The sequence below is a fragment of the Vipera berus genome (assembly GCF_964194415.1).
Source record: "Vipera berus genome assembly, chromosome: 2".
In the NCBI taxonomy this organism is placed as follows: domain Eukaryota; kingdom Metazoa; phylum Chordata; class Lepidosauria; order Squamata; family Viperidae; genus Vipera; species Vipera berus.
This window is the reverse complement of record NC_138203.1, coordinates 128,470,436-128,488,121: the sequence shown is the minus strand read 5'-3', so window position 1 is coordinate 128,488,121 and position 17,686 is coordinate 128,470,436. Positions and strand designations below refer to the sequence as shown.

Sequence of the window (17,686 nt, the reverse complement as noted above, 5' to 3'; positions counted from 1 at the left end):
TTCAAATATTCCCGTTGAACATGACTTTTAGATCTGAAATAATAATCCAGTTTTGTATTGTTTTTTTTTTAAATCTCATACCACACTTGTTAGGACAAGTGCCATTTAGGACAATTGCTAGCAACCATAACCAAGGGATATAAAATAGAAACTTGCCTTAATTTTAGGCAACTTTAATTGAAGTTTATAGTTTAAGTGTCCAAATGTTTAGTATTTGGCAGATACGTTTATAACAGTACTTAGCATTTCTATTGTACATTTCAAGTTTAGATATACATTTTGGTTCTTCTGTTAATGGACAGTGATGCACATTAAACTCCAAACTAGAGGTGACATGTGAGATAAGGTGACACCTGGGATCTTTTTGTAATGTCCCATTTAAGCCTGATAACTCTCTCTGTGTGTGGGGGGTGGGGGTGGGCTGGGCTATTGAAGTCCATCTTAGCCTCCTTTTCTGTTTTCCTTCTTTTCAAGGGAAAAGCTGGCCAGGCAGGACAGACTGGACAACGTGGTCCTCTGGTGAGCATTCATCTAGTTAGTAGATGCTTATAAAGTCCCCAAGTCTCTCCAAAGAACTTTTTTTAATGCTTATCAACAAAAAACCAATATATATGCTGGCTAGAAAAGGGCCTCTCCCCACATCCCTTCACTGAAGAACAAATTACAAGGATGCAAACATCCTGATGAGAATATTGAGACAGTGAAAAAGGGAGGTTAATGAAAGTTCAGCACTCGAGGGCCACCATATACCTTATATGACAGTGAGTAGCCCTGAGATCCGCAGCTTCTTTTCTGTCTTTCAGAGGTCCTATCAAGTGTTTGCAATGTTGCTCTTGGCTTTGAATAGAGCAAAGGAGCTCTTATATTTTCTGGAAACCCATTATGAGGAAACTGCTTTCTGTGAATTGGGGGAATGGCTTCTGATAATAGCAAGATATTACCGGTTTACGTGACAGGCAAGGAGGAGGACCATCACCTTAATTCTGTAAAGTGATATGTGTTTGACTCAGTTAAAAATCATAGTTAGACTGCCCATATTTATGTATCTGAAGGATGGGAGAAGTATCACTTTAAATTTCACCTATTTGGAAAAGATAACAGGTGCTTTTTGTTGCACCTCCTCTACCTGTCATAAAAATATGTAACTAACCTATATACTAATAGTAATCCCTTTCTTTTCTGGGATCTAGGAAGCCTGGTTCAGTACCAGATTTCAGTTTACAAACACCAGTCTGAAACTGATAATCCTTTCCCATTCTAGGGTATTCCTGGTGAACGTGGTTTGCCAGGATCTACAGGGAAACCAGGACCAAAGGTATGCCTGTTTGCTGTACGATGTATATGGCCTTGTACATTTCTCCATGTGCAGCGTAGGATATTTGTGTAATCAGCTGTGGCCAGTGCTGTCTTGATCCTTAATCACTTTGTGACAAAATTATATAACTGAATTAGAACTCAAGTGGTCATTATGCATTAAATCAATGTACACAGGCAGCTATAGGTGACTAAATTACATTGTACAAAAACATTGTACAGATTGCTCAGATTGTGCACTTTTTATCCAGAATTACATGATTTGATTTTTAAATGATCCCACACATTAAGACTAACACTATTGGCAAAACCACCCTAAAGTCCCCACAAACAGAACTAAGAAAACACTAATTTCCTTGTCTGTTGGAATATTAGCATGTATGGGAGAGGCTGATAGATGTATCTTATTTATAAAATATATCATCTACTTCCTAAGTTGCCCATTTTCCTATAAACAGAAGTTTTTTTTGCAGTGTAACTTTACCTGATACTGTCCAAAATGGTATTTTAGGAACTCTGCATCATGTGATTTACCTGACTTTGTAGATGAACAGTAGAACTCCTAGGCCAGGGGTAGGCAACTTTGGCTCTTTTATCATTCGTGGACTTCAACTCCCAGAATTCCTGAGCCAGCCATGGCTCAGCTTGGAAACCTCTCCCTTTCCCCTCAGCATGGCTGGCTCAGGAATTCTGGGAGTTGAAGTCCACAAGTCATAAAAGAGCCAAAGTTGCCTAGCTCGGGCCTAGGCTCTGGTGATCTTTGTTATCTGCATTGATGTTGTGCTGGGTTTTGTTCCTGCTGCTTTGTCAACCCTTGATGTTAATTGTAGTCAAAATCTGGAGAGGTTTTTTTTTGTTGTTGTTGTTTCACTAATGTTTCTTCCTCAGGGTGACTCTGGCCATGATGGCCCCCCAGGGACTATAGGAGAAAAGGTAAGATGAATCAAATCCCTGCAAATGAAGGATATCTGTGGTCAGTAGCCTTTGTTCTTCCTCTGGTAAAAGTATGTCACAGGAAAAGGAAGTTACGACATCATAAAGGCTTTGGTATCTCTGATGCTGTTGAAACCATGACGATATCTTCATGAATCCAATAATTTCAGAAATAGCATAATCTTTATGATGTCACAGGTTCTTTTCCTGAGATAGACTTTTACCAAAGCAAAAAGGAAAAATCTTCACATAAAAGATTACTTTATAGTCTGTGGGAAGAAGAACTAACTTCAGAAATTTAAACATTTACAATATGATAAATGTGAGAATGGGGAAAGCTGAATAGGAAGCTAAAATATATCACAGTAATTTTTCTTTTCCCACAGGGGCCCACTGGGCCACAGGGATCCAATGGATTCCCAGGATCAAAGGGACCACCAGTAAGTAACCTACTGTTCCTTTTGCAAAAATTTCTATTTAGATATAGAAGAGGCAAGGATCAATATCCCATAAAATAGTTGTGTATGAGAGAGCGGATTGTACTTTTTATTATTACAATCTAGCTAATAAAAAATTGCCATTTGAATTATGCATGGGGAGAATGCAAAGCCCAAGTTAAAAATAGATTGTGTATTCAAAAACTTAAGTAATCAATAGACTTACTGTTCATTACAGGACACCTGTAAGTAAATAAACTGATAGTTACAGAATTTCAGTCTTGGTGGCATTATATTTTTACTTGCAAAATGCAAGAGTTTGGATCTACTTTACTGCAAAATGATAGTTTGGATAATTGTTTGTTAGGCTTACAGTATAAGGTTGGATGCCTGCCTGCCTACCTGCCTGAGACTAGAATTGCTTTTGTAAGGTATACAGGATATGTAAAACTTCAGATACCTAAAATATGTCAGATTTTGCAGAATTCAAAGAATGGCATTTGAGCTAAGGAAACATGACCACGTTTGAATCCCATTCTTTTTTTTTCTTTTTTCTTTTGCCATGGGCATTCATTTTGACCAAATTAGTTTTAGCTAAAACATGTTAATTGCATAAAGAAGACGAAATAGCATAAAAATGTGGGGCATATTTCTATCATAACAGTTTAATAGCTTGACATACTCTTTTTAAAGCTGCCTGGAGGGGACCAGGTGGCAGAATTTATTATTAGATCTTCTTTAATCATCTCTTCTTTTCAGAGCTATCTTATTCCCATCTCAGTCCCAGTAGGGGAGCTCTGGAGGGCAGTTGTCATATTTCAATCTCTTCTCCCATGTTCATGATCAGAACACTTCAAAAAGTGTAATCTGTTTGCTTTTTGAGTTCATGCAATATAGATTTCACGAACCCCAAATTTCCCAACCTTTTTTATTAGAAATATTGCAATCTTAAATTTCCCCCCCCTTAGGTCTGGCCCAGCATGGCTATCCATCTATACTGCATTGTGAAATGTATTTATTTTAAACAGTAGCACAGTAGATTATACACGGCAGTTGTAATTGTAAGAGAGACCAAGTCATCCATAAACCCAATACAGACTTTCCTTCAAAGGGTCATGTATGTGTATATGTGCAGAAAATCTCTGCATAGCCCACAAAGGAAGCCTTGTGTTCTCCATACACATTAAAGAATAATTCTCATCACCCCAGCTAGCATGGAGAATCTACATGCTAGGTAATGTTCAAATTTTGATAAACAAACTGCTTTTCTGGAAATTTTTGAAAGCCTTCCAGAACAGTTCTCTAGATCAACTAATATCTACCGAAGTGTTAGTTACTTTGAGCCTCTTTCTCCCCTCCCTGGGCCCAGGAAACTTTTCTATAATGGCCCAAGTTCCTCTTTTAATAGGTCTGTTTCCTTTTCTGTGTTCCAGGATCTATTCGATATTTCCTCACAAAAGCTGTCATTTCCTTTATAGCAGACATGTCAAACACAAGGCCCGGGGGCTGGATCCGGCCCGTGAAGTGGTTTCATGCGGCCCGCGAAGCCATCCTGGAAACAGTGAGGGAACGGCCCCCACTGCTTTGGCCCTGGCCCAGAGACCCTCCTTCTGCCAGAGACCCCCAGATCTGTCCCACTCCTGCCCAGGCCCCCATAGGCACCCTTGAAGTGAACGATGTAGAGCTGACCACGCCCACCCAGCAGGCCATATGCACTTTAGCCACGCCCACCCAGTAGGCCACACCCACCCGGCCCCCTGAGGGCAACCACAATGCTGATGCGGCCCTCAATGAAATTGAGTTTGACACCCTTGCTTTATAGTATGCCAGTTTTCCTGTTGATTGATTGGTTTAGAATTAAAAGAGTTACTAATAAATAAATAATGAAATTAAGGGAGGGAAGGATCCTGACAGGCACCATATTTACTGCTTGAACACCTACGGCAGTCTTTTTAAAAACAAAAACAAAAAAAACCCCAAAACCCACAATTATTTCTGTTTGGAAGGGTCCTGTAGGAAAAGATGGTCTACCAGGACATCCAGGCCAGCGTGGTGAGCCAGTAAGTATGAATGTCAACTTTAGAATGAGCATGGCTGCAGCCATTTTTTCCTTCTCATTCTTAGTTGCCACATAGCATGGAGGGGGGTGGGTGGGTTGCCAGGTGTTGCACTAGACCAGGGGTAGGGAACCTTGGCTCTTTTATGACTTGTGGACTTCAATACCCAGAATTCCTGAACCAGCCATGCTGACTCAAGAATTCTGGGAGCTGAAGTCCACAAGTCATAAAAGAGCCAAAGTTGCCTACCCCTGCGCTAGACAAAACAGACTTTCTCTATTCAACTTTGTCTCATGGGAACCAAGGTCATCAGCTGCTCCTGAGACTGCAGGCTGCGCATTTCATGAAAAGCCCACCAACAAGTTGAATGGGGAAATGTAGTTGCTTGCCTAGCTTTAGGGGTGGGATTTCTTAACTTTTTATTGGGGAATTGTTATGCATCTCTTCAGAGTTGGTTTTACTTTTGAAGTGCTGATACTCTGTATCAATAAATATGTTCTTTGAGAAATTTGCAGGCCTCAGAGCTAAGGCTTTATTTGTCTCTGTCGATCGGGACCTTGACAATTAATGTAAATTTCTCTCAAGGTTGGTTGTTGCCATGTGGTCTGTGGATAACTGCCTCCTTTTTTGTCTTGTTCTCCTTTGCTGATTTCTTGCCTTGGAAATTTGTCTGGCTGCTTTCTCTATATTTTCTTAAAGGGTTCAGCATTCTATTGTTGACTCTACAAAATGATTTTCACTTCTCTATGAGATGAAGGAAAAAAATTCAGTCACACCATTTTCTCTACAAGTGATCAGTCCTCAAAACTAAAATAGCCAACTGGGTTTCAGGTGTTGAGCATTGTATTTTGAGCATCCCTAATACTGAGTATTGCATTTTTACTTGTCTTATCCAATATAACTCTTCAGATACATTGGACCAACACTTGAAATTCCCCAGTGTATTTGGTCCAGGGTTCCACTTGATGGAATCCTGAAACTAGTCATCCAATATCTGTTTGGGAATTATTGGACTCCTGGATGAGTGAACCATGAGGGAAATCTCCATTGGACTAAAATATCTTCGTTTTAGATAGTAATCTTTCTTTCTCTTTTCTATAGGGATTTCATGGCAAAACTGGCCCACCAGGGCCACCAGGTGTTGTTGGGCCACAGGTAAAGAGGTTCTTTAGTTTATGTATTCATAGTTAAAATACATATTCATAGTTAAAAATGGGCAGCCTTAGCTGAGATACTATCCATGCTGCTAAGGTAGCAGTAAGACCTATGTGCAAACTTGATTTATAAAATTAATGATATTAGTAGATACCATGCATGAAAAATATTCCAGAGTTTCTAGCTATCACAGTAGGACATACAACAATTCTTAATCAGAGGGCCATATTTGACTAGTGCATGGTGATGTCATTGTACACTTGTTGTCTTGTTGACATCATTTGTTACAAATGCTGCAAAATTAGAGTTAATTAACTTCAATGATGATTTCCTATGCATTTAATATTATTTAATATCCCCCCTTCTCTAACATTAAATGTTTTGAAAATTACTGGAGGTATATTATCCATGCTCTCACTATCTGTTTTCCAATTCTGAGACTTAAAATAAATCTTTTGAAGTAGAATTTGAGAAGTAGAAAACATAAGGAAGTAAGCTTTAGTTAAACATTAGGTAATACTTCACAGCAAACAGAGCTAGTAGCAGTGAAATAGGCTGCTTCGGGAGGTAACTTTTTCCTTCACTGAAGCTGCTTATCTGCATAGCTTTCTTTCAAGGATACTGTAAAAAACATCCTTCACTGAGATCTTTTACTAGCTTAAATCATGTTCAATTTTCCTTCAACTTCTGAGTTAGTTAATATATGGATATAATAGCTACATGTTATATGTAAAACCACCAGACAGCTTAGTGTACAAGTGTCAAGCTTTCAGTTCACACAAACACACAAATATAGTCTATGTGCATAGGAAAGAGAAGAGATTGTCTTGATTATGGTCTTCTTGCATCAATAAGGAGATGCAATGGAGATACCAGCTGAATCCTTTCAAATGCAAAATGAATGATCTGAAAGATGACCCAGAGCAATACTAATATTCTTATAGTTATGTCTTATTACAGCATTTAACCTGCTCTCAAAAGCATTGCATCTTCTCTACAGGGAAACACAGGAGAAACTGGCCCTATGGGGGAGAGAGGCCACCCAGGGTCCCCTGGTCCTCCTGGAGAACAAGGCCTGCCTGGCATTGCTGGTAGGGAAGGTGCCAAGGTGAGCACTTACAGGTAGCATTTGTCATAAACAAGAAATGAGAGCAGGTGAAAAGCAATGGATTTTCCCAATGCTGCCAAGTGTCCCTAAACCAGTATCAGCATTGTCTTAAATGGATTGCCACATAAACATCTCAGAAGAGCTGCATTTCAGTCCTAAAGAAATAACCATTCTGTATTTTTGTCATGTTCGATACAAGAATTAAGAGCTATCCTTTGCAGTGAGACCGTAGCAAAGCATGTGCCGATCCATACATCTAAGGCCAGTAACTATAGGAAACTATTGGTTTGTCTAACATATGGCAGGACCAATGAAGTTAGCCCAAAATTGTTAGAGGTAACTGCACAGTAAAACTAGATCTTTACTTCTAGGGTGACCCTGGACCTAGTGGCATCCCAGGCATTCCAGGTCCTCCTGGAATTAGAGGCTTCACAGGAGCTCGTGGTGCTGTTGGAGAGAAAGTAAGTCTTCAAGAAGATGGACAGGAAACGATGTGGAACTTAATAGTTATGACGGGTATGGAATAGAATAAAGGTCTATGCCGTACCAGACTAATTTAATTTAACTGGGCTATTTGGCTGGAACCACCGTGTACCTCTAATTGTAATTTGCTTGGAATGAGCAGCCTACGAGTACTGTGTTACTATGTCTTGGGGGGAAAGGTTCCATGGATCAATTTCCGTACTGTTATTGGCAGGGCTTTTTTTCTCATAGAACGCTCAGAACGGAGTTCCGGGACCTTTTTTGGATGGAACCTTGTAGGGTAGGCAAGGCAGGTTGTATGACATGTGTGAGTTCCGGCACCTTTTTCTTTTACAAAAAAAGCACTGGTTATTGGAAACCTTATGCTAGGTTAAATGAGCCTTTGGCCTGTTCAGCCACGCTGAAGTTTTCCCGTTCCCGCCTGCATGTTTGTGATCTAAAAGATCCGAATAGAAAAGGAGAAAGAGAATAAGGACAGAAGATGAAACGTTGGCACCTCCATGGGAAGTCATCTTCCTCTGTTTTACTTTCTATCACAGGGACCAATTGGGCTGAAAGGAGCAGAAGGGCCACCTGGTCCAGCAGGCACCCTCGTAAGTAACTTAGAGTTTTCCCCTAGCATCAAAAGGAAGATGAGACTTTCATTACAGGATGGAGAGAGAGGGCACGCATATAATACCCATTGTCAGGGAAGTGAAGACCCCTTTACTGCAGCAAGAGTGGACTCTTGGAGTCAGATTCTTTCTTATGAGGTTGCAGCCTGAATTAATGGGGGTCACAGCAAACATCAATCAAAGGAGAGGGGTGCAGTAGAGATAACTTCAGATTAGAGAGATGGGGGGTTCATAGATTTATTCCCTCCTGACAGGGCCCTCCTGGGGAACGAGGTCCCTCTGGAGCAGCCGGAGGCATTGGACTACCAGGAAGAGGGGGTAATCCTGGACCACCTGGACCTGCAGGGGAGAAAGGAGCACCGGTATGTACGTGCCACTGCCTTGCCATTAATGATCAATTTTAAAAAGACACATTCAAAACTCAACTAATATGCAAGATGATCTCAACCTAAAGAGCGGGTGAACTAGAAGCTTCGATAAAGGAAAGTCATCTAGTGAATGCTTATTGTAGCCTTTCCCAACTTCCAGATGTGTTATTTATTTGTTTATTTATTATTTTGACTTCTATACCGCCCTATTCCCGTAGGACTCAGGGCGGTTTACAGGGCAACTAAAACCATACAATACAAAAGTTAAAATAAATTTAAAACAAGTAATTAAATTTAAGCCCAAAAATTAAAACTTTAAAACCCAATTAAAAATCCCTCAGTCTAGGCCAGACAGCTGAAAGAGCCAAGTTTTAAGGTCCCGGCGGAACGAACAGAGGTTGGGGGCAGTCCTAAGTTCCATAGGAAGTTGGTTCCAAAGGGCAGGCGCACCCACAGAGAAGGCCCTCTCTCTGGGAGTCACCCGCTGGCAGTCCTTCAACGGCGGTACCCTAAGAAGGCCCTCCCTGCGGGAGCGCACAGGACGATGGGGAGTTGATGCCGGCAGTAGGTGTTCCCTCAAATAATCCGGACCCAAGCCATTTAGGGCTTTATAGGTCATCACCAGCACCTTGAATCTCACCATTTCAAAGCCTTAGTCTACAATTCCTTCTATGTGATGGGAATCTATCCCAGCTTGTTGGAGAGCATCAGAATGGGAATCATGGCTTAGAGAAAATTTTAAAATGAAACCACAGACTCCAGGAGTTGAGTAATAGAGCCTTGGTGGAGCAGTGGGCTAATGCCTCCTTAAGTAACACCAGCTGCCTGCAATTAGTACAGGTTCGCATCCCACCAGGCTCAAGGTTGACTCAGCCTTCCATCCTTCCGAGGTAGGTAAAATGAGGACCCAGATTGTTGGGGGCAATTAAGCTGACTTTGTAATAATGCCGCTTGGGGTGTGTGTGAAAGCCCTAATAAGCAGGCATATACATAGAATGAAGGCTACTGCTAGGTTTGAAAGCCACCCTGAGTCTTCGGAGAAGGGCAGGATATAAATGGAATTAAAATAAAAATAATAATAATAATAATAATAATAAATTCTTAAGGTCTGATTCTTTTACTTCTAATGCAAAGAGATTCTTTGCTCAGAACCATAGGTGGCATTACTTGCTTCATCCTGGATCTGGTTTTATCCATTGTAAGATGATATAAATTCAGCCTAAGAACTGCTTTGGACCAATTGTACATTAAAAACATGCCTTCCTCTCGTTTCATTACTTTACATTTTAATCTTTGGATGGGGAACAAGACTTTGCATTTCTAAATGCAGTATGCAAAAATTTGCACTTAGCCAAGTTTTAATTAAAATTTAAAAGAGTATCAGATTAAAATACTAATAGGAAAAAGAAAAGTGTTGCAGATAAAAATGGGTTTAGGGAAGCCAAATAGCAAGAATGAATAATAGTATTAAAATGTTTTCCAGATATCCACTCATATTATTAAGAAGTAGTACCGTGATGTTAATACTTGCCTTATAAATTGCCAATTGCAGCACTTTAAGAAGCAAACTGTCCATCAGAACAGGACGACACATGAAACAGTAGCACTTATACAAGATTTCGCCTGTAATTTCCTGGTATAAATAATGTCAAAGTCAAATATCAAGATTTGTTAGACTCGAATGTGCTCATTAGGTCACGGGCTGATTTGTAAAAATTACTACACGTAAAACTGAATGGAAGAAATCTTGCCATTACTGGCCTGTGCTGATTATTTATCTTTTATTCCTTACATAAATTGGGAATATCAGTTGACTGGTTGCCAGCAACCTAATTTTTATGTAGCTTTGTGGCCACTTTGAGATTTTTTTTTATCAGCATCCTCAGTATGAAATAACTCAGATGTAAATTTCTATGTCTGTATTCTCTATATTACTTGTGGATTGCAGTTGATCTTTGGGTGCCAGTATCTACTTAATGAAATTGAGAATTCCAAAGAAAGTTTATTTCCATAGTGCAGGGGTGTCAAACTCAATTTCATTGAGGGCCGCATCAGCATTGCGGTTGCCCTCAGGGTGCCGGGTGGGTATGGCCAGAGTGGGTGTGGCCTACTGGGTGGGCGTGGCTAGAGTGCGTATGGCCTACTGGGTGGGCGTGGCCAGCTCTACATCGTTCGCATCAAGGGTGCCTATGGGGGCCTGGGCAGGAGTGGGACAGATCTGAGGGTCTCTGGCAGAAGGAGGGTCTCTGGGCCAGGGCCAAGGCAGTGGGGGCCGTTCCCTCACTGTTTCCAGGATGGCTTCGCGGGCCACATGAAACCACTTCGCGGGCCGGACCTGGCCCCCGGGCCTTGTGTTTGACATGTCTGCCATAGTGTTTATAATTAAGGTATCCATTAACCACAGCACCTATTTTTCTATGCATAGTGAAGATTCTTTTTTCATAACAGACATCTCTGTTCCACCCTGTACTTATGGGCTTTCTTTCCCCCCAGGGTGATCGAGGACCAATGGGTCCAACTGGTCATGATGGAATCCTAGGTCCAGTGGGGCTTCCAGGCCCAGCTGGGCCTCCAGGACTTGCTGGAGAGGACGGTGACAAAGTAAGGGATCTGCGTTTTTGGAGGCAATGGGAGGTGTACTGGATCCATTCGATTACGTAGACCCATTTTTGTTTCCTTGGCAACACATGGCTTGGCAACAACTTTACTGAGATTTTCCTAGCAATTATTTCTATAGCTGGTTTCATCAGCCAAGATTTTAGTCAGTGGGACAAATGTTCCTGACAATAATTGCTGTAATGAGGTTTTTTTTTCTGTTTTGTTTTTGGTTTTGTCCTCTTGTCTCTTAATGTATGTATGTGTAGGGAGAAATGGGTGGCCCAGGACAAAAGGGAAGCAAGGGCGACAAAGGAGATGCGGTGAGTTTGAAGGATATTGCTGAAAGGCTTCGATGTAACTTCTGCCCTTTAAACCTGCTCCCACGTTTGCTTGCCATTTCTTTAAGGTTACTGAGTGAGATTTCTTAAAAAGATTGGAAGAGCAGGAATTCAGCACCAGGAACAGAGAATTAAGTGTCACTGTTTCACATACTTTCTCTTTCAACAGGGTCCCCCAGGACCAACTGGGATCCAGGGTCCTATTGGGCATCCAGGATCTGCTGTGAGTCTTTCTTCACCCCAACATTTTTTCCTGAAACAGTATGAATTTAAGAACTTTAGTGGGGGAAAAAGCCTTCCTCTTTCCTGAGATATTTGTCATTCTTTCAAGTAAATGTGTACATCGTTTCTCTTCAAACTGTTTGTCTCTTCTATGCACAGTTCAGATCATTTTCCTTATCCCTATTTTCTTTAACTATTAAGATGTTCCTTCCTGTTTGGTTAAAATGTTTTCCATTGTATCACATTCATCCCAGATTTTTGGCTGTCTTAAAGCAAGTGAAGAACCATTGATCCATAACATAATATTTTGCTATTAGGGAGTTGATGGGGAGCCTGGGCGCCGAGGGCAACAGGGCATGTTTGGCCAAAAAGGAGATGAAGGAGCTCGTGGATTTCCAGGTGTCAGTGGCCCACCTGGTTTACAGGTGGGTATGAGAACATCAAACGATGTTTAGAAGGCTACACTACTTTGAATGAAGATAACATTAAAAAAACTGGGTTTCAATTCATTTTATTTCTCTATCCAATTAAATCATACAAGGATCATCCGTTTTATCCTCATAACACTAGCATTGTGAAGTAAAGTTGGCTAAGAGTTGGCTAACAGTTGGCCTGTTAACTCACCCAATGAACTCAGGATTTGAATAGAGATTTGAACCATACTAATTCCTTAATCCATTATGTATTATTCAGTGGCTAAGTTTGTACAAATAGGGACGCGGTGGCTCAGTGGGTTAGGACGCTGAGCTTGTCGATCAGAAGGTCGGCAGTTTAGTGGGTCGAATCCTGAGTGCCGCATAACAGAATGAGCACCTGTTACTTGTCCCAGCTTCTGCCAACCTAGCAGTTCGAAAGCACGTAAAAATGCAAGTCGAAAAATAGGGACCACTACGGTGGGAAGGTAACAGCGTCCACAGAAATGTCCTTGGACAAATGCTGGCTCTTCGGCTTTGAAATGGAGATGAGCACCGGCCCCTAGAGTTGGAAACGACTAGCACGCATGTGCGGGGGAACCTTTACCTTTACCTTTATCTAAGTTTGTACAACATGTTTAAGAAAATCTGCTAAAGACAGAATAGCTACATTTACGCAAGATATTGAACTTGATTGATTTAAAACTTGGGCGGCTTTGTTTTGGTTTAGTGTTCTGCAATCACAGTTATCTTTAGCTGGTTCATTACACTAATTAACTATTGAATTAAAAGCCAAACATCCAAACCTATGAAGTTCAGATATAAAAAAAATCTTCAGTTTATGATCATAGGTGAAACCAATCTTTGGCTGAATTTTGATATGCTACAATTTGATATTTTGAGAATATTTTGTTTATACAAATATTAATTTAAGGGGGATTGGCATTTATCATAGTTTGTTGAAGTCTTGAATGCTGAAACATGTCACGGTAAAAATTAAAATGTTTCATTTGATTATTCCAGATTTTGGTGCAGTTACACAATCATGTCATTTTCATGACTATGTCTACATCGATCTCCCTACTAAATCTGATGTTCATTCACAAATATTTTTAAAAAGGAAGAGAAGAAATCCCTACATAAATTTCAAATGTGCTGTTTAAATCTGAGCATTGTCCAGTATCAGAAAATGAATGGAATGTTTTCTGCTGCTCACTGTAGGCAGCTATATACATTTGTGTGTTTCCTTCACAGGGAATGCCAGGACTTCCAGGTGAGAAGGGTGAAAGTGGTGAAACTGGGCTAATGGTAAGAGTTATTCATTTCCCCTCCAACTTCACCGTTGATCCTGGGCTTGATTTTATTGTCAGGATCACTTATCAATTTTTCTCTTTCCATTTTCTCTAGGGCCCACCTGGAGCTCCAGGGGCCAGAGGCCCACAAGGTCCCAATGGTGGAGATGTGAGCAATGTTTTGTTTTTTTCCTCATGTAAAGCAAAAGGGGAGAAGAGTCATTTCAGACATTTGACTATCCTGGATAACAAAACTATAGGAAGATGCAGACATCAATATGTATAGAAGTATTGGACCGATAGTTTTGGGTAATCCTTGAAGATGAGTTGTATGGAGTTGGAACATGTTATATGAATAAGTAGTATAAATGTAGCTGGACTATTGAGAACACATGCTATGGAGTATTGCTGGTTGAATATGAAAATATCACAGAGAAGATAAAATTCCAAATATCTGTATAGCTCCAATTTACCACATTGAACCATATCGCAGTTATGTTCCAAGTCATAGACCAGGACATTTATTCATAGTGCTGAGCTCATATGTTCATTTTATATAAAAGCTGTTGTGTAATATATACAGTACATTGCACATTGAGCAATCTTCTAAATGGAAATTATCTGCATCCATTGATCTGCATCCATTGACTTTATAACAGTTTCAAAACAATTATGGTTACGGTGACCACATTTTTTTCCACTTATTGATTGGGTTTTATGCCATTACTCATTCTAATAGTTTTAGATGCAGTATAATCAGAACCATAAAGCATGGATGCTCCTGGGGATCCTTGCAGATTGAAAGACAGAATAGAAAATTAAGAAGTAAATTAAACAGGCTAATGGATATTGAAATAAACCTAGCATATAGATTTAACTGATAGAGGCAGAAAAAATTAATACAGTCATAAAACAAATTCAGTCTTCCCTTTATAAATGGCAGCTCAAAAGCAGGTCCATGGAAATAGAACAACTGCTAAGCATAGCATCATGTGTCTCCATGATGTGCTAATTTGATGGATGAATGGTCCCACCAAGAAAGCATCCCCAAGAGACCTCAATAAGTGTAGCTATTGAGCAGGTAGATGCCTAGGTAATGCAGCATGTCAAGTAATCATATGAGGGCCCTTGAAAATCAATTTAAGTAAGTGCCTGGGCTCAGCAGCATCCATTAATTTGTAGGGCCTTCTGATATGCATGAAGCTCCCTGCATGGAGAAAGAGAAGCATAGTCTGGTGTCAGGAAATGCTCTGGGTATTAAATCTCACAAGAGTCCAAAGTTGATAAATGTCAGTGAGTTATTTGTTCTGGAGCTGTGGCATAAGGCAAAAGGGGATGAGTTAAAAACAACAAGGCTTCAGATATTAAACCCAAGTAATATTAGTTGTATGGAAGAGAATGCTCTGAATTGATTGATTAAATAATTGGTTTATGAGTCAACACTCCGGAGTGGGTGATTTCTCTGAACTAGTTGTTGTGTGTCTTTTTATTTCAGGGCCCACAAGGTCAGCGTGGTGGAGTAGGCCAGCCTGGTGCTGTTGGTGAAAAGGTGAGGCCTGAGAGGATATTTCGGGTGGAGGGGTAACCCCTGTGATACGCAGGTGACTTCAGCCAACAGGGGATGTGAAGTATTTGGTGTCAGCATAGGGGGAATTTGGGATTTCTCTTGAGGGGAGGCAGTTGCAGTGCAGAAAGAGGGAATCCGTGAGGCTAGATTGTGCTTTTTATTCTTTCTGTCCCATTTCTATATTTGTGATCTCTTTTCATCCCCACCTCTCAAAATATGCATGAAAATTCACATGCCTTTCTTGTAAGATGCATGTGCATTTTGAAATACTGCTCCCATTCTATCCACATTTTTGGACGCCTTTTTGTTTCATCAATATATTATCTTTTATTTGAAAATGGCACTGCAATATTTGAAAAAGAGTGTACCACGAAGGAGATTTGTGTTTTAGTTCTTGTGCTGGCTTGGAAAATGCAAATGAGATAAGTTTGCATTAAAATATAAAGCGAATGAATTAATGGCCTGCCACTATGTGATGGCATTGGAACCAACACCATGGGCCTCAGCATTTTCCTCAGCACATCCACATCTCTGCAAGGGAATGGAAGGTTGTAATTTCCATGTAATATTTGCATACAGACTCTTTTCTCTGGCAGCCTAGAATTTAGCTAGCAGCAGATACATGGAGCTTTGATTTATTCAAGAGGAAACCAGTTCAGCATGGTAGCAAATAGGAAGGGAAGAGAGTATGGCGGAAGCTGAAAATATCGAGAGGTTGGTGTATGTCCCTTCTTGACATGTGCTTTGGCTATCAACAGGGAGAGGAAGAATTAGCTTGCAGAGCATGTCCATAGATAGGATAACAAAATTCTTCATAATATACATTTGCTTTGTGTATATAGGAAATCTAAGTCCAATGACTTATAGGCACTCCTGGAGTTCCTGGATATACCACAAGCTGAATCTTGTCTCAGGGACAGTTTTTAATCAGAAAAGTCTTCTCTTGATTAGAAACTTTCATCCTTGTTCTTGTGATTTGGAGAATGTTGGGAGCGTGTTACAAGTTTTCACATTAAAAAAAATTAATAGTCTGTATGGCTAATAAAAATGTTCACTCCAAAGCAAATTGACAAGAATGCCTGTTAACATCCTATTTGAACTTCACAGATTCTTCTGTCTACCTTATCTTTATTTTTTATTCAAACTCTCTCTCTTTCTTTCAAATAAAATATTATTTCTTAAAAAAGAAAAATGGCAGGCAGCATGGCAAAGACCAATGAAGTGGCTCACAGGTACATTGAGGAAGTCCATTTTTGAAGAGTGGATGGGTACATTTTAGTATGTGTCAATGTGCATTTCTGAAAACTGGTCTCAAAATAAGAACTGGAAATGCAACTTGGCTAGGTTTAAGATTCACTCTTTATTTTGTCTCTACCTACTAGGGTGAGCCAGGTGAAGCAGGGGATCCTGGACCACCAGGGGACCCAGGCCAACAGGTGAGTTTCTAAGTTTTGAGAAGATTTCAAATGTGGTACTCCTTCCCTGTTCTTAGTAGAGCATGCTACTTGGAACTCAATGTCTCCCTATGCTAAATAAATCTCTGAAGTGTGGGGTCACTTGAATAATTGATCTCCCCTCTCTTCGATTAAGTGAGCAACTTAGTACTAAGGATGATTTAATGAAGATATACTCCCACCACAATGGTAGGAGACTCTGGGTTATATCCATTTGTGCATTCACAGGGATTGAAAGGTGATGTTGGTGAAAAAGGAGATTCTGGCCAGTCTGGAGCAGCAGGGCCACCTGGAAAAAAAGGCCCCCCAGGAGAAGATGGATCCAAAGGGAACGTGGTGAGCTAATGATTTCTGAGTGTCAAAGTGGCAACGGCTATTTGGTCCTACCTCTTGTATGAAAAGATATGTCAGATCCATTTAAAATGATACATAAAGTGATTCAATGGCCTTATTGACTATCCTATAGCAACTTCCGGGAAAGATTTCACAGCTACTTTGAATGGATAGCTGAGTGACCACTCTCATTTTGTAGTGATGTAAAGTTAATTAATATCAATTAAGGTAAAGGTAAAGGTTCCCCCGCACATGCGTGCTAGTCGTTTCCGACTCTAGGGGCCGGTGCTCATCTCCGTTTCAAAGCTGAAGAGCCAGCGCTTGTCCGAGGACGTCTCCGTGGTCATGTGGCCGGCATGACTAGACGCCAAAGGCGCACGGAACGCTGTTACCTTCCCACCGTAGTGGTCCCTATTTTTCTACTAGCATTTTTACGTGCTTTCGAACTGCTAGGTGGGCAGAAGCTGGGACGAGTAACAGGCGCTCACTCTGTTACGCGGCACTCGGGATTCGACCCGCCAAACTGCCGACCTTCTGATCGACAAGCTCAGCGTCCTAACCCACTGAGCCACCGCGTCCCACCTTTAATATCAATTGGTTAATATCAATTAATTAATTGATAAAATGGGAAGGGACCACATGGCTGTCAGTTGCAATCCTCTAGCATAGTTGGGATATTTCTAGATGGTGTTCTCTCAATTTAGATCTCAAATTCAGGAGATCTAGAAATCCATAAACAAGACCAACCAACATAGTCTGCAACCGATAATCTTTTCACTTAGGCTTGTGAGGGGACAGTTTCCTTTCATCTTTGGAGAGCTGGTCCTTTCTGATATTTATGTCTTCCTGTATTTCTCCATCACAGGGTCCGATAGGATTCCCTGGTGACCCGGGCCCAACTGGAGATCCTGGTCCTCCTGTAAGTATCAGCTTTGAACTGAGTCACAACATTGACACATTTCATTCCCAGCTTTGGGAAAGAATTTATTGGGGTAAGAAG

General features: G+C 40.7%; 1 protein-coding gene across 8 annotated transcripts in view; it reads left to right on the top strand.

The window, feature by feature from the left end:
• Positions 1-17,686, top strand: part of COL5A3 (collagen type V alpha 3 chain) — a 137,223-nt gene that overhangs the window by 99,836 nt on the left and 19,701 nt on the right. For all 8 annotated transcript variants that reach the window (XR_014025282.1, XM_081318843.1, XM_081318842.1 and 5 more), the window contains 20 exons: positions 475-519; positions 1,262-1,315; positions 2,203-2,247; positions 2,634-2,687; positions 4,691-4,744; positions 5,843-5,896; positions 6,897-7,004; positions 7,376-7,465; positions 8,027-8,080; positions 8,356-8,463; positions 10,963-11,070; positions 11,334-11,387; positions 11,575-11,628; positions 11,945-12,052; positions 13,295-13,348; positions 13,448-13,501; positions 14,828-14,881; positions 16,282-16,335; positions 16,582-16,689; positions 17,552-17,605. Coding sequence is in view for 7 of the 8 variants with exons in the window: in XM_081318843.1 (XP_081174969.1) it covers positions 475-519; positions 1,262-1,315; positions 2,203-2,247; positions 2,634-2,687; positions 4,691-4,744; positions 5,843-5,896; positions 6,897-7,004; positions 7,376-7,465; positions 8,027-8,080; positions 8,356-8,463; positions 10,963-11,070; positions 11,334-11,387; positions 11,575-11,628; positions 11,945-12,052; positions 13,295-13,348; positions 13,448-13,501; positions 14,828-14,881; positions 16,282-16,335; positions 16,582-16,689; positions 17,552-17,605 (1,368 nt within the window). In the remaining variant the exon portion in view is untranslated. The remainder of the gene's footprint in view (positions 1-474; positions 520-1,261; positions 1,316-2,202; positions 2,248-2,633; positions 2,688-4,690; positions 4,745-5,842; positions 5,897-6,896; positions 7,005-7,375; positions 7,466-8,026; positions 8,081-8,355; positions 8,464-10,962; positions 11,071-11,333; positions 11,388-11,574; positions 11,629-11,944; positions 12,053-13,294; positions 13,349-13,447; positions 13,502-14,827; positions 14,882-16,281; positions 16,336-16,581; positions 16,690-17,551; positions 17,606-17,686) is intronic.